This window comes from Sitophilus oryzae, unplaced genomic scaffold (assembly GCF_002938485.1).
Source record: "Sitophilus oryzae breed Bouriz unplaced genomic scaffold, Soryzae_2.0 scaffold_801_pilon_pilon, whole genome shotgun sequence".
NCBI lineage: Eukaryota > Metazoa > Arthropoda > Insecta > Coleoptera > Curculionidae > Sitophilus > Sitophilus oryzae.
The window spans coordinates 1,105,687-1,121,060 of record NW_022147419.1 but is presented as its reverse complement, the minus strand read 5'-3'; the positions used below and the strand labels follow the sequence as shown (position 1 = coordinate 1,121,060).

The window sequence follows — 15,374 nt, the reverse complement described above, 5'->3', positions numbered from 1 at the left end:
AAGAAGAAGTAGTTTTCACTAAAGAGCAAAAGAACGCACAAAATCGCAATTTTTTCTATTTTTACTGACAGTTCGACAAGCAAAACGATCCTTTAAGGTAACCCAAAGAATAGATAACCGTTTTCGAATCGCTTAGCTCAATCAGTAAAGACGTGAAGTGCGTCAGATGAGAATACCCAAATAGTTAAGTGCGCGCTTAGCGAAAATTAACGTCATATACACTGAGCGTCTAAAAGCGCTTAGCGTTTTCTAACTTACGGAATTTGGGATAGAGGTGTGTAGTTCGTGAACGAACTAGTTCCAATGAACTATTCCGACCCCGGAATGAAAGGAACTAGTTCCTGGTTTCTCAAAGGACTAGTTCCTCAGGACCTATTCCGGGATCGAGACTGTGTCCGATATAGAATAATATGCGACGGCGACGGATCGGCTAGCGCGCGTAGCCCGATGGTAGGCAGGAGTGGGGAGTGCCAGACGTACGTTATCGGATCCGGACCTAGAGGAACTAAACTAAATAAAAGACTAAAGACTAGTTTACGTACGAACGGATCGGGCCAGCGCGATCGATGCTAGGCAGGAGTGGGGAGTGCCAGCCTTATGCCGTATGTTATCGGATCCGGACCTAAAGGAACTAGAGGAACTAAATAAAAGACTAGTTTACGTATGGATCAGCCAGCGCCATTGATGCTAGGCAGGCGTGGGGAGTGCGAGCCGTATGTTATCGGATCCGGATATAGAGGAACTATTAAAAGACTAGTTCACGGGAATCTATTCAGTCGGCAGATCCGAGATATAATACAAGGCGACGACGACGGATTCAGTCTTGTCTATTGCCGCAGCCGGCGCGGCGTAATTACCACAGAAAATTGTCGTGGATACTGTTTTTGATTTTCAGTTTGTTTTTTAAATATTTTATGGGAATGTTTCACTTTAGATCCCTAAAATTAAGAAATATCTTATAAAACGAAGTAGATATTCTGAATTTTTAGACAAAAACAAAAAGCTTGAAGTGAGGAAAAATGCAATTTTTCGTAAAGTTTTTGTAATATTTGCTCCAATTGATTTGTGATATAGTCTTTTAAATTCTGATTTGAGTTTTTTTTTATTTTTTTTTATCTGCTATAAAACTTACCTATATGTTTTTAACATACACAATTACACGTCTCCTATATCTCCGTACATTATAAAAATTATACAGATCATACTGTGAATAGTTCTGACTGACAACGATACGCATTAGCAAGCAAGGGGGATGTCAATGTTAGTCGGGAACTATTGTGAACTAAAGACCTAGTTCAAGGAACTATTCCTCTGGAGGAACTAGAACTAAGGAACTAGTTCCTCCCAAGGAACTAGAATTCCCACCTCTAATTTGGGATGGTTTTTCAAAATAGTAACAGCACTCGCGTTTTTATTACTCTGAGGTACATAATGTCTGTGCCTATTTCATAAATTAATGTCCTTGCGGTTTTAAAACGAGTATGAAAAAAATACATATAGATGGAAATGTAATATACCTACTCGTTGTTGGGAAGTATTTACATTATCCCGCAAATCATCATTAAACGAAACGACAACAAAAAATAATGAACGTTAAAGCAGATTAAAAAATACACATAGAAATTTAGCCTGAAATATAATGAGCTTTTTTTATTATAATAAATAAAATAAAATCCTTTTTTAATTCATATAAGCCTTAACATGTAATCTTTGTTATGTATGTCCCCGAATTACCTTTACAAGAGGAAAAACTTTTTTATTATTGGCATTTTGAGAGAAATGCATTCTTCATAAAAATTTTTGCTTGTTCTAAAATGGTTAATCCCGTTTATACTTTTCCAAATTTCCATACCGTTTTAGACAAAATTAAAAAAAAACATAAAAATATAGTTTTTTTGAAGTCTTTAAAATTGAAACGCATTTCTATGACAACATAATTTCGATTTCATCTTAATGATAAAATGATTTTTAAATTCCTTAAATATAGAAAATTATAAATATTTTTTAAAAAGATTCATATTTTTTTAATTTTAAACATTTATTATCGCCTGCCCTAAAATATTCATTAATATCGATTATTAAACTCCTTGTACAAAAATCTTAAACACTCTGTATAATAAAATAAACAATAAATAAGAAAAAAAAACAATTTGTATATTTACGTACAAAAGGTTGATTTTTTACTTACATTATTTTCTGAAGTTCCAGCAACAGAAGTACGCAATGGTACCAATTGTTCAGTACTGCTAGATAACTCCATTTCCTTTAACTGAAGCATCAGTACTATCCAATCTTCCTCTATTTTACTATTTCGAAATTCTTCTTATCATTGCACTTTTTTTTATTTAATTTTTATCAATGCCAACGTGCTTAAATGAAGTTTCATTCAACTCTGTCTAATGGTGTCACTAGGAGTATTTTTAATACCTTCCATATAGTTATAGTAAAAGGGAAATAATGAAAGAAACCTATAGTATTTCGTGTTATTAAATTAACAAGGAGATTATTGTTATTAGGGCGATCGAATTTGTGTAAGTCGATACGGAAATTATTCCACTATTTCTCAGTGGCGTACAAATATTACTAAAAGAACAAATCAATGTGGTCTAGAAGCTTTTAAATCAGTTATATTGATGTATTATACAGACTAATTGTAGTAAACGGGATTGTTTTGATGTCTTGACATCGCAATTTGTATTTTTCTTTATTTTTTAATAAAATACTGGCACTAGCAAAATGAATAATTTAATAATAACCTATACATATACATATAGGATTATGTACCCAAACAGCATTTGGACGTCGGGACAACGTTGTGTCACGCGACCAAACGTCGGAGCGCAACGTCGGCACAACCTCGTACCAACCCTAGTCTGCACTAGTTTGGAGAATAATTTTTGGGTCGAAACGACGTTGGATACCGACGTTGGCTAGAAGCCTAATTTAGTACAAACTGCAACATTGTTTAAAATCCTAATTCACAGAAATACAAAACTAATATGGCGTCTAAGTCGCGTTTTATCCTAAATTGGGATAATTATAGTAAAAATATTATTTTTATGATTTAGTTAGAGACATATGTCAGATGGCAGTGAAGGAAAACAAAACAAAAGTATTTAAGTGTGGAGGATGTTTGAAGATCATAATTATTGAAACACTTTAACCAAGGCAAAAAAGTTAAACGCAAACAACTTTATTGATAAATGTATTGTTTCTACTTTGAAAAATACTAATGGGCCTTAAAATTAAAGAAGTTTTAAAAATTTTCTTGAATTTTTTTTTTTTAGTAAAATGAGAATAATTTATTCGCAGTCGAAAAAATTGTTTCCGCGTGTTTTTTAGGGTCAAATATTTCAAGTTAATGTATTCAAAAAGCAGGAATTGCTATTTTAGGAACGAAACATTTTCTTATTTAACAACATGGCGGCTTTCACTTTGTTGTTTTGGGAGATTAAGATGGAGTAGTTCGAGTAGTCGCATACTGGACTAATAAAGTCGCAGTTCAGCCTTAACAGGTAGTATACTAGTCGCAAGATTGCCTAATTTAGTCATCCTAGAGTCTAGCTTGTGCCGCCCTCTATAATCTAAATAAACGAGGGAGTGGATAAACTATCGGTAATATATGCCGATGTATATTTAAATTTAGTTTTATATGTACCTTTCTTATGTCCCATTTTAAATAAGTTTTTTTTATAAAAACAAAAACAGCACTGAACTGTCTGACTGAACAGAACAATGAAGTGAAAATTTAAGATTTAAGGTTATGGTTCAATACAGTTGCAAAAAGGTAGTGCCTCGACGTCCTACCAACGTAAGAATAAGGAAATCTAAACAACGTTGGAATAAGTAAAACAGACGACGTTTGCATAACGTTGGAATAGGTCCTGAAACTGACGTCGGAAAACTCTATATTGTCCAACGTTGTAACTACGTTGTCCGAATCACCTAAAGATCACTTAAGCAAAAAAGGTTACAAGACAACGTTTATTCGACGTTGCAGAAACTTCTACTTTGCTGTAGTACTAGTCCAACGTCGGCACAACGTTATAAAAACGTTTAAATTTATTTTAATACCCAAGGTAGGGAGCTAACTATTTTTTGTAACTAATCCAACGTTGTGTTTAGTAAACATGTGGTCGCAAGTCGTGAAAATGCTACTTGGGTAAAGCGATAATAAAAGTCAAAAAAATAATAATATACAAGGTGGTATCCCTTAAAAAATATCCCTAACCCATTCACATTTTTGGGACACCCTGTATAAGTCATCATCATCATTTTCAGCTTATTCAACTATTTCCAATTATGGTGTAGCCTCCCTACCATATTTAGATACTCTGTTTGTTGGGCCCATTGCATCGTTGTCTATTGTTGTATGCGGGCCCAAGTTATCCCTGCTAATTTCCTAATATCATGATCCCATCTGAGGTTCGGTCTTTTTCTAGGTCTCTTAATTCCTCGTGGGTACCATGCTGTAATTTTTGTGGTCCATCTGTTGTCCGTTCTTCTTGCCAGGTGTTCTGCCCATTGCCATTTGAGGGATTTGACTCTGTAGATCTACATCTATTACCTGGGTCTTTTATCGTATCGACTCTATTCTTTTACGGTCTCTTTTGGTTATTCCCAGCATATTTCGTTCCATTGAGCGTTGTGCGACCTACAGTTTCAGGGTTGCCACAAGAAAATTTTTGATTGTGTAGAACTTGACCATAAAAATGTGTAGCATTGTGTAGCCATCCATGACCAATAATTGTAAACTATCCAATAAGACCAAGAAAAAGATGTACGTTCGCCAAATTTTAAAGCATGATTACGAGTCTCACTTCCACTCGTTTGTATACGTCAATATATTCATCCCCCCCCCTCCGCAACTCCGTTAAAATTGATGTCACGAAAACGAAACTAACGATTTTATGGACAAATTAGACCGGTTAGTCTGTTTAAAAATTGTAAACAATTCAGGACAGTTTAAGCGGCCAAATTTGTCTATATAAACTGCAGTTCTTGCTGATATGGGAGGAAATGAAATAGGAATTGAATATTATTCACGTATGCTACGAGTGGAAGTGTGATGTAACGATAACGTAATTGAGCAAACCTAACCAAAGTAGGTACGTGTTATCAGAGGTGTTATGTATTATTTAAGGAATTAAACAATCCTGTCTCTTTGATCCTGTCTATTTACCGTTTTTGACTCGACCAATAGACGGTCCTTGATTCATGATCCAGTTCATACTCTGACATTTTACTGAACACCTGAACACTGATGACTGATGACGGAAAATGATATTTGTCGGTTCAAAATTTAAAGTTTACTTGCGGCCTCTTTTAATGTAACTTAGATAACTTGATTTACTGTTTTAATATTATTTTTTATAAGAAATATGTAAATTCTCAAAATGTGTAGCACAGGCGATTGTGGTGTAGCTGTGCAATCATGGTAGCAAATGTGTAGCAAAATACACAATTGTGTAGCTTGTGGCAACCCTGTACAGTTTTCTTATGATGTCCGTTTTAAGTGTCCAGGTCTCGCATGCATAGGTCATGACTGATAGTACATATTTTAAGACCCACTTTATTGCTGGCTGTATTTAGTTCATTAATTTGTGCTTGAAGTTCTTCAGGACTATTGGCAATTAGGACTATGTAATCAGCGAATCTTGGTTGTTTGTAATTGTTGCTGTAAACAGCTTTGGGTACCGCTTCGGGGATATATTTGAGGTTTTCCTGTCGTACCCCTTTGACAGTTCGAACAACTACAAGTAATATTATATTTTCTGAAATAGCTCCTAGAACACAGTATAGCTCTGTACTTAAACAAAATTTCTAAATCCTTTGTTTTTTTTTGTTCTCTCTATCCCAATCGGCTCAATTTAAATGTTTGGCAAATTTTTATTTAAATCAAAAAATTTCAGAAACATTTAAATCAAAAAACAAATTATCGGTGTATAAATGGTAATAGTGCATTATCGGGCTTAACGTAATATAAAACAAGGAAAAAACCTGTTACAAAAATATTAGCAATAAAATAAAAAACTAAGTTTAAAAAAATCGAAATATGGCTAAACATTTTCAAAAAACGAACCCGCTACAATGCTATAGATATTATTTAAAATAAATTTATGTTAAACAAATCTATTTTTAGTACATTCAATAGCAGATATTAGATATCAACATTCAGTAATTTTACACTTATGTTTCAGATATCTTAAAGAAAAATTCTTTCAACCTTCATTTACTGGACAGTGGCAGTCATTTTAATTCACAGAAAAATTTTGTACCACGATCGAAAAGAAACGGCGTCAAAGACGGCTAGGAAATGACAATCGCAGATAATTTTGATGATGTCAAGCCCTAGACGTCATTTACTTGGCTTTTGTCCTTCCCTATATCTTAATAGCGCTTACTGCCAGTTGGTCTTAAGAAGGTTGAAATATATTTTCATAACGAGTAAAAATGATTTTTAAATGGTGGAGATTAAAATTCGAGAGAAAATTATTCTTTGGAAATAGATTTGTTTGTCTGGAAACGTTCTATCCCTTTTTAATTTTTATATATTAATTAATGTTAATTTTTGACAAGTTTTATGTCAATTTTTTGGTAAACGGCGTCTAAAGATTGACCTCGCCAAAATTATCATAGATAGTCATTCTCCAGCTGTCTTGGACGCCGTTTTTATCGATCATACGGTATTTTGTCCCAGTTTTTGATGTTGCCTGTTGAATTTTTTCCTGACTTGTTGAATAGATTTTCGACATGCTTTATATACCTATTTACTTCATCACGCCCAGTTCCGAAATCCCTTATAAAAGATCGTGTATAATTTGTTTCATAACGACAAAGCAAGTCAAATTAATTTAGATTGTTTTTCTACCAAAAAAGAAAAGAGTCCAATCCTATTTATTACAGACATTGTTTTGTATAGTTCTCATTTTTTTGTTCTCTATCAGTGTATAAAAGAGACTGTGCAAGTTCATTATAATCTCTAATTAATTGCGATAACGGCGACACGATCCCATTGTTGCAGAACGGCTCTACTACGCTGCGCCCTGCAATTTAGCATAGAGACCGAAATAAATATTCATTCTTGGATGCGAATTCAAATCGAACTTGTTCCAATTATCCCGTGATCGCTCGTCAAATAGACGAACACGACGATAAATTATTTATTTAGATATACGAGGTGTTACGAATATGCACAACGACTAATTACTCAAGATAAAAACTTTTTAAATCTCTTCTAATATATAAAATCCTTAAGTGACTGACTCGCTGATTAATCACTATTCTGCTCAAATCACTAAAGTAAGAAGTTCAATTTTGGCATACAGGTTGATTCTAGGGTGTAGAGGTTCGATAAGAAGGGATTTTTCGAAATTCCAGTTCCAAGGGGGTGAAACCACCCCTCAAATATTACAGTATTTTTTATTTAAAAAACGAACGTTCCCGAAAAAACGCTTAAACACGTATATTTTATTTTGTTTTTTATATATTTTAAGGTTTTTTTTAAAAATGTATACAGGGTGTTTCTAAAAATCTGATCATTGATTAATCACGATCCTGCTTAAAGCGCTCGACGTAAAAAGCTGATTTTTGGAAAACGGATTGACTTTAGGGTGTAGAGTTTCGATAAGAAGGGATTTTTCGAAACTCGAATTCTAAGGGGGTGAAACCACCCCTCAAATGTTACAATATTTTTTATTTAAAAACCGGTGAGTTTTTCGGAAAACCTCTTAAACGCGTATATTTTATTTTGTTGTTTTACATATTTTAAGATTTTTTAAAAATTTATACAGGGTGTTTCATAAAATATGACCATTGAGTAATCACGATTCTGCTTAAACAGCTTGACGTTTAAAGCTGATTTTTGGCAAACGGATTGACTGTGGGGTGTAGATGTTCGATAAGGAGGGGTCTCCCGAATCTCAAATTCCAACAGGGTGAAAACGCCCTTCAAATATTAAAATATTTGTTATTTAAAAAACTGTTAGTCTTTTGGGAAAACGCTTGGACACCCATAATTTATTATGTTTTTTTACATATTTTAAAATTTTTTAAAAAATCATACAGGGTGTTCCAAAAAGTTGGTAATAAATAATTGATTAACCACGATTCTGCTTAAACTGCTTGACGTAAAAAGCTTATTTTTGGCAAACGGATTTTTCGAAAGTCAAATTCCAACGAGATGAAACTACCCCTCAAATATTACCAAGTTATATAATAATATCGCCATATTGTTTTTTCTCATGCTGACATAAATGTGAGAAAATTTTATCCAGTTTGTATGTTAATGGAAATTCTTGCTTTGCTTTATCATCACTATTACAAATGATTAATTCGACGCGAACGAAGTCGCGGGTACACGCTAGTTTAGAATAAAGGAATATAGGGATTGTCATCGATCGTCGTTTCCAAGCCAACTGGACGCCGTTTTTTTTTCGATCATACGGTATTTAGAACACTGACCGGCACGAAAAACGTTATTGACACCTTGAAGTTTTCATGTACACTCAGATGCAAAAAAACGTAACGGAAGAATTTTTGATCAAGTTTAAAATGTGATATTTACTTTTTTGTGCGATGTTTGTTTTATTTTTAGCCCTATTTCCATGATTTTTTTAGTAGATTGTATATAAATATATCAACTTTAATTCGCAAACTAAGTTTATTATAAACTTTAGTATTTGACTTATTATACAGGATTAATCAAAGAATATTTTTTAACCTATCTTTAATACACCTTGTACTATAATTTCGTAAGCAAATTTCCCTTAAACGTTATTTTTCGGTCAGAACCATGTCTCCTGAATATTTTGTTTTTTGACTCATGTCAACACATGCCTTGGTTAATTTTTAAGAGCAAAATGAACTTGCCACAAACATTTTACAATTTTTTTAATTATCATTATTGTTGTTTACGAGGTGGCTTTGGTTATTATTGTTGTGTACGATTGAATATGGTTCTTAGTGTCGAAGAATTAACAATATGAACCGACGTCTACAGAGGGTTATAAAAGGCGGGGGAGGCAATACAAAACATTAGAGTATTTTTTACTAGTTTTTTGTTTGTTCGGACACTTAATTATTACCGTTATTTTTTTTAATATCCTTAGATCTGTTAGTGTTACTAATATTTGTTAAAACCAAGCCTGTACCGGTACTTTTTAATGTGTGGTCGTTGGTATGATATTTTTAAATTTCTAAAAAAGAGTTCTAATCAGTGTCGATATGACATTACAACAATAGTTACCAAAGCCACCTCGTGATTTTAATATCACGAGGTGGCTTTGGTGACATCATTGAATGACATAATAATTAATGATACTTAAAAAAAATGCAAATTATTGTGGGTGCAAGTTCATTTCGCTCTTAAAAATTAACCAAGGCATGTGTTGACATGAGTCAAAAAGCAAAATGCTCAGGAGATATGGCTCTGATCGAAAAATAATGTTTTAGGAAAAGTTACCCCCCAAATTATTCCACAGGGTGTTTTAAACTTAAGGTAAAAACAACCCTTCAATCAACCCTGTATAATAAGCCAAATACTAAAATTTATAAACAACTGAGTTTATGAATTATATTGATAGATTTATATCCAGTTTGGTCCTGGCTACAGGATGACTTCCTCGACGTTTCGAACCGATGCCTCTAAATAGACGAAATTATGAGAATTTTTCTTACTTGTGGGTCGATTGGAACTAAACTCGACACGTGGATAGAGGTACCTGAATGGAGTCCTCAGACGGACAGACAGACAGGCGGAAGTATGGTTAGGTTGTGAAGTTTCATATAATATGCGCACCTAGTGCACAAACAATTTTTTTTATTTAAAATGTAAGAAACTCGTACTAAAATGTTACAGAAGGTATGAAAGGAAATAAAACACTACAGTCAGATAAAAATTATTATCATTAGTAATAGGTAGTTTGTATTTAACATAAACACAAGTAAAAAATGTTATATATTACAAAAATTACATTAAACTGTTATACTCTTTTCACGACTTATCTTTATAAGTCTTCCACAAAAGTACCAAATAAGCAATCATTCGAAAAATCACTATCAATCCAAACAGAGAAACCAAATCAGGAATAAGATTAGCCTAAAATACAGGAAAAAAATAAATTACGAACTACAGACAAAATTAATAGTATAAAATTTACCTCCTTAAAATTATAAATTTCCAAAACTACATGTCCGTCTTTCGGACAATTTGTACTATTAGAATTACATTGGATTCCGGTAACATTCTCCCATTGGTTGACCATTAAGGCCTCGTTGCCATATTTAAACCAAGAAAAATACGACAGCCACTCGAAATAGACAGGTATGGAACTAAAAATGCGGTTTTACAAATGTGCTAATATACAGGGTGTCTCAGATATAAGTAGAGATATTTTAACTGGTAGCATTTTTCTACCCCAGAAACACGCCTATGAGTTTTTTTCCGCGAAAACAATTTTTAGGCAATTTGAAATTTTTTGAAAAATTTTAGGAAATTTTAGTTTTTAGTTAAAAATGATTATAGAACACAGGTAGTAGATTAAATTTACAAGAAAGAAAACCCAGAGAAGATCCACTGGTTCTCAAAATTTAAGCAAAAAATCATTTTTTTTTTGGAAATTTTCAAAGTAAAATAACTCTTATTTGAAAAACGGTAAAGAGAAAATATGTTTCTTTTATCGATATCTACCATTCCTTAAAATATCTGTACTTATTTCTGGGACACCCTGTATATTTGAAATAAAAATATGTATATATACTCGATATTCAAGAAAAATCCTCCAAACAGCAAGAAGGGCATTATCAGAGGTGGTCCAATGGATAGGGCCATGGATACAGTGGATGAAATACTGGATATTAAGTAGCCTATAAAGAAAATTGTCGATTTCAAATTCTAAACAGATTCCCCGGGTGCGTCTTAAAAGTGGCTCACCCCCTATAACTTTTTTATTTTTTCAGATAAAGAAACGAGATTTGGTATCTTAGTATATGACATAAATTACGACTGATTGACGTATTCAATTGTTTTTGGTCACTACCTGTTTCACCGGAAATGACTACAACTTTTGATTTTTAAATGACACCCTCGGTATTTTTTTTACTTTATTCGATAGAAAATGATACTCTGAAAATGATGATATTATATCATATGTCAACTTTTGACATTTTCGCATTAAGAAAATCGTATTTTAAATTTCAATCTAGAGTGTCATGGCTGTGTTAAAAACACTAATTTTTAATCAAGGAGCCTTGGAAAAATAGACTTGATCGTCTAATGTTTTTCGTGTCTCGTCCTGGCCGGTTAAAATATTTCCAAATCGTATTTTTAATCATATCTCAATTTTTTCAAATGGAACAAGGGTGGCTCATTAGCATATTTGAAAAAAGGCATTTTTTACGAATAATTTGGTACCATACACTTGGTATTTTGAGTCAAATTGTCGTTATGAACCGCATGTTACAATTTCAAACAAACCATATGAGAAAATGTCAAAAGTTGACATATGATATGTCATTCTATTCAGAGTGTCATTTTCTATCGAATAAAGTAACAAAATACCGAGAGTGCCAATTGAAAACAATTGAATACCTACGTCAATCAATCTTAATTTATGTCATATATTAACATACCAAATCTCGATTTTTAATTCCAATTATTCGATTATTAATACCAAATCTCGAATTTTTTTCGATAGGAATGAGTCTCTTTTGAGACGCACCCGGTATATAGTAATACACAAATATATTTACCAAAACTAGTCGCTGCATTTGCAACCAAAACCACTATACCACATGCTATGAAAAACCTGGGAGTCTCGCTGTTTAAACCAATGAGGAAGTAACATATCGACAGAAAAACTATCGGTAAAAATACGAAAAACGGAATTTCTGCTATGGTTTTACCCAGAAAATATACTTCGGTTCGGTACATTCCGTTCTTGTGCTCGCGTAGAAATAGAGGTAGTTCTGCTGAAAATACCTAAAAAATAATTATAAAATAATAGTATATTACATACCGAGGATAGGTGTTTCATTACTATAATATCAAGAGATTAACTAAATCTCAAGACAATAATGAAAACTTTCCTCGGATGTTTGTATACTATTTTATTTACAACCACATCATTAACTAAAAAATAGGGACAGTATTTTATTTTAAAAAAAAAATGCGAAAATTTGTGTTTTCTGTTTTGGCATTTCCATATCAGTGGTTGTTACGGCGCAAACCATGCTTCAACGGCTAAACAAACAACTAAGTGACAGTTTTGAATTTCTCGTTCCCTTTTTCGAATTTATGTAACACAGAAAGCCAGAATGTTGTCGGAAAGTTCTGATAATAAAAACTACTTTAATATTGGTACTCCACCAGAACTTACAGAAGCTGCAAAAAGAGCAGAAGCCAGTTTACTTCCAGAGAAAAGTATGGCGATATGAAATAGCATTGAAAGTATACGAAAAATGGTGTGCCGAAAGAAATTCTAAGAATATTGCTTCGGAGACCTTGGAGTCTTGATGGCATATTTTAGCGACATGGCAAGGCAGAAAAAGTAATCTACTCTTTGGGCTACGTACAGCATGATACGGACAATGCTAGAATTAAGGGAAAAGACTGACATGTCAAAATAGCACAAACTCGTCGCTTTCTTTAAAACGCCAGAATGTAGGTTTTAAGCCAAAGAAGTGTAGCATTTTTACCAGGCAAAAATAAATGTATTAAAATCTTCAATTATTATTGTTAATCTTCTTGTTTATTTTTGTTGATGTTAGATAAGTATTTAATAAAGATATTACAAGAATATTTTGCTTAATTAAATGAGGCGAGAAATAAGCAAACCGAATGAGAGAAATGGGTGAGGGAAATGGGATGAAGGAAATGGGTGAAAAAGGAGGGAAGAAATGTAGATAATTTGACACTTTCAATTTTTTTAAAAGTCAGTAATATCAGTATTACATAATATGTGGTTGTAAATACTTGTGTCTAGCCCTAGCAGGCAACTATTAAGCCCGACCAATCACATTAGAGTTTTTGACATACACAACTCAATGTTGATATTTGGTGAATGACTGAAACACCCTGTGGAGTATGTTAACAATGCAAGGAATTTAAAAATCATTTCGTCATCTAGGTTTATCTTTTCTAAATAGTTTGTTTTTTGGTTCATCTCAATAGCTCTATTTTCTGAGAGATATTGGCTTTTGAAGAAGACACTACCATTTTTTCGTATTTTTTACATTAAAGCCATAAGTACCTTTGCTTTTGGCCCGAGTAATAAGTCCTAGTAATAGTTCTTCTGTAATGTTTGTCTTTGAAAAATCATATTGTTTTGCCTGTTGGGCAGTTTACTCTAACAGAGACAGTTTTAAATTGAAAAAGTTGATCTCTACCATGATCAGTTAAAGCAGCAATAACTGATACCTACTTCAGAACATCTCTACTAGATTCATTAAATCAATAAACAATATTTTTCTTTCACTGCCTATCCTCTATGGATGTTGGCAATCATGTTGGTCCATATAATCTGATATAATCCTTTGAATAAGAGGACTAAGGAAGGAGCATAATGCTATCCATGTATTCATGCATGGTGGGCGGAAAAAGCTCTCTAGGGTGGGGATCCTTGACAGTTCTGTTTGACGATTCATTTGACACATTTGAATTTGATTTGAAATTTTGTGGATTTGTCAGTCTTTACGGAGCTTATTTTATGTTATTTATTATTTATTCTACTACTGATAGTTGTATAAAGGTAGTAAATCTAGATGGAAATTGTGGCAGAACTTAAATTAACAGTGACATTATCGCGATTTATCGAAAAAGACTCTAAAATAGTTGGTTGTGTAGCGTGCGGTAGATCTCGGCAAAAATTGAGTGAAATAATGGAACAACTTTTCGCTAGTAAGTAACTATATAATATACATACGTGTAGTAAACCGATCATTTACGAAATTCACTAAAAATAATTAATGTGTTTTTTTTTTCTATAATAATTATTAATAATGAGCACTGATAAAAGATTAAATTTAACATTCCTAATTTTTGAGTAGAAATTTGTCTATGAATTTATAAATGTAGAACTATGTAGAATGTGGATAACATAGGAGGTTGCAACACTGCAAGGTTTAGATACACCGTAGAGAAATCTCAGGTGAATAAACAAGTGGCACTAAAAAGTTTTTTCAAATTTCCCGGAAAATGCCAAGAAAATTTCTAAATTTTCAACATTTTTTTTTCGCAAAAAAAACCTCATAGGCGTGTTTCTGGGGTTGAACTATACTACCAGTTAAAATATTTGCACTTATTTCTGGGACACCCTGTATAATTCGATTTCAATCAAAATTTTAATGATAAGAATATAATCAGAATAGGTATTGTTTATGCATTAGATTCAATTATTTCAATAAATTTACTTAGAAAAAAAAATAAGAAAATCAAAAAATTTAAGAGGAAATAACATTTTAGTAAAGAATTTACTAAAATTACTAAAATAAAAAATTAAAAGCAACGAAAAAAAAAGGGTAAAAATTTTAGTATTTTATCTACAAAACACAATACAGAAGGTTTCACAGTAATTGAATTCCGAGACAAAAGTCTCTGGACACTCCACTAAGAAGAATCTATTTAAGAACAAATTTACAGAAAATTCAGGTCCAATTTATAGGAAAAATATTACTTATAAAATAACTAATATGCTATCGTCTTCCTGTCTTTCCATAGGAAAATATTGTGAAGAGAGAGACACTGTGAGACATTTGCTGTTTAAATTTATGATTTTTATCCCCCTTCTAAAGACCACGACACTTCACACTTTGAAAAACGATATTCTAAAGTTAAATAATGTGTGTTTCGCATAAAAACAAGAATAGTAGTCGTTTATTACTCACACTTATAACGGCAAAAACGTTTTGAAACGTCATGCTGGTGAGAAAAATGAACAGCACGCCGTTTATGTTCATAACGCCATCCTGGTTTACGATCTGGCCATAGTAAATAGATCCCAATATTAAAGACACCAACTAAAATAAAATAATACGATAAACTTTTATTAACAACTAACAATAAACTAATGTTACGGTTATTTAATGTTTTTATAACAACATAAAATGGCTATATAACAGTTAACTTTACGGTATTTCACAGGATTTCATACTAAGGGTGGTTTTAGTAAAGAGTAAAAAAGTAATTTATACAGGGTGGTCCGAACTGTATTCCGGAAACTTCGGCAGCATATTCTGCAGATAAAAATAAGTAAAAAAGTTCGTATAAATGTTTGTCCTAAAATTCTTAGTTTCGGAGATACAAGGTGTTGAAGTTTCATTTTTATTTCGATTTTTTCTAAATAATTTTTAAGGAAGAGCGAAACGCTTGCCCAGCA

General features: G+C 32.6%; 1 protein-coding gene across 1 annotated transcript in view; it reads right to left on the bottom strand.

The window, feature by feature from the left end:
- LOC115888557 (ABC transporter G family member 36-like) overlaps positions 1-15,374 on the bottom strand; it is a 75,727-nt gene that overhangs the window by 41,167 nt on the left and 19,186 nt on the right. The window contains exons 9-14 of the mRNA XM_030908309.1: positions 14,884-15,015; positions 11,752-11,980; positions 10,761-10,866; positions 10,161-10,332; positions 9,999-10,099; positions 2,189-2,306 (exon numbers count right to left, since the gene is read on the bottom strand). Coding sequence (XP_030764169.1) covers positions 2,189-2,306; positions 9,999-10,099; positions 10,161-10,332; positions 10,761-10,866; positions 11,752-11,980; positions 14,884-15,015 — 858 coding nt within the window. The remainder of the gene's footprint in view (positions 1-2,188; positions 2,307-9,998; positions 10,100-10,160; positions 10,333-10,760; positions 10,867-11,751; positions 11,981-14,883; positions 15,016-15,374) is intronic.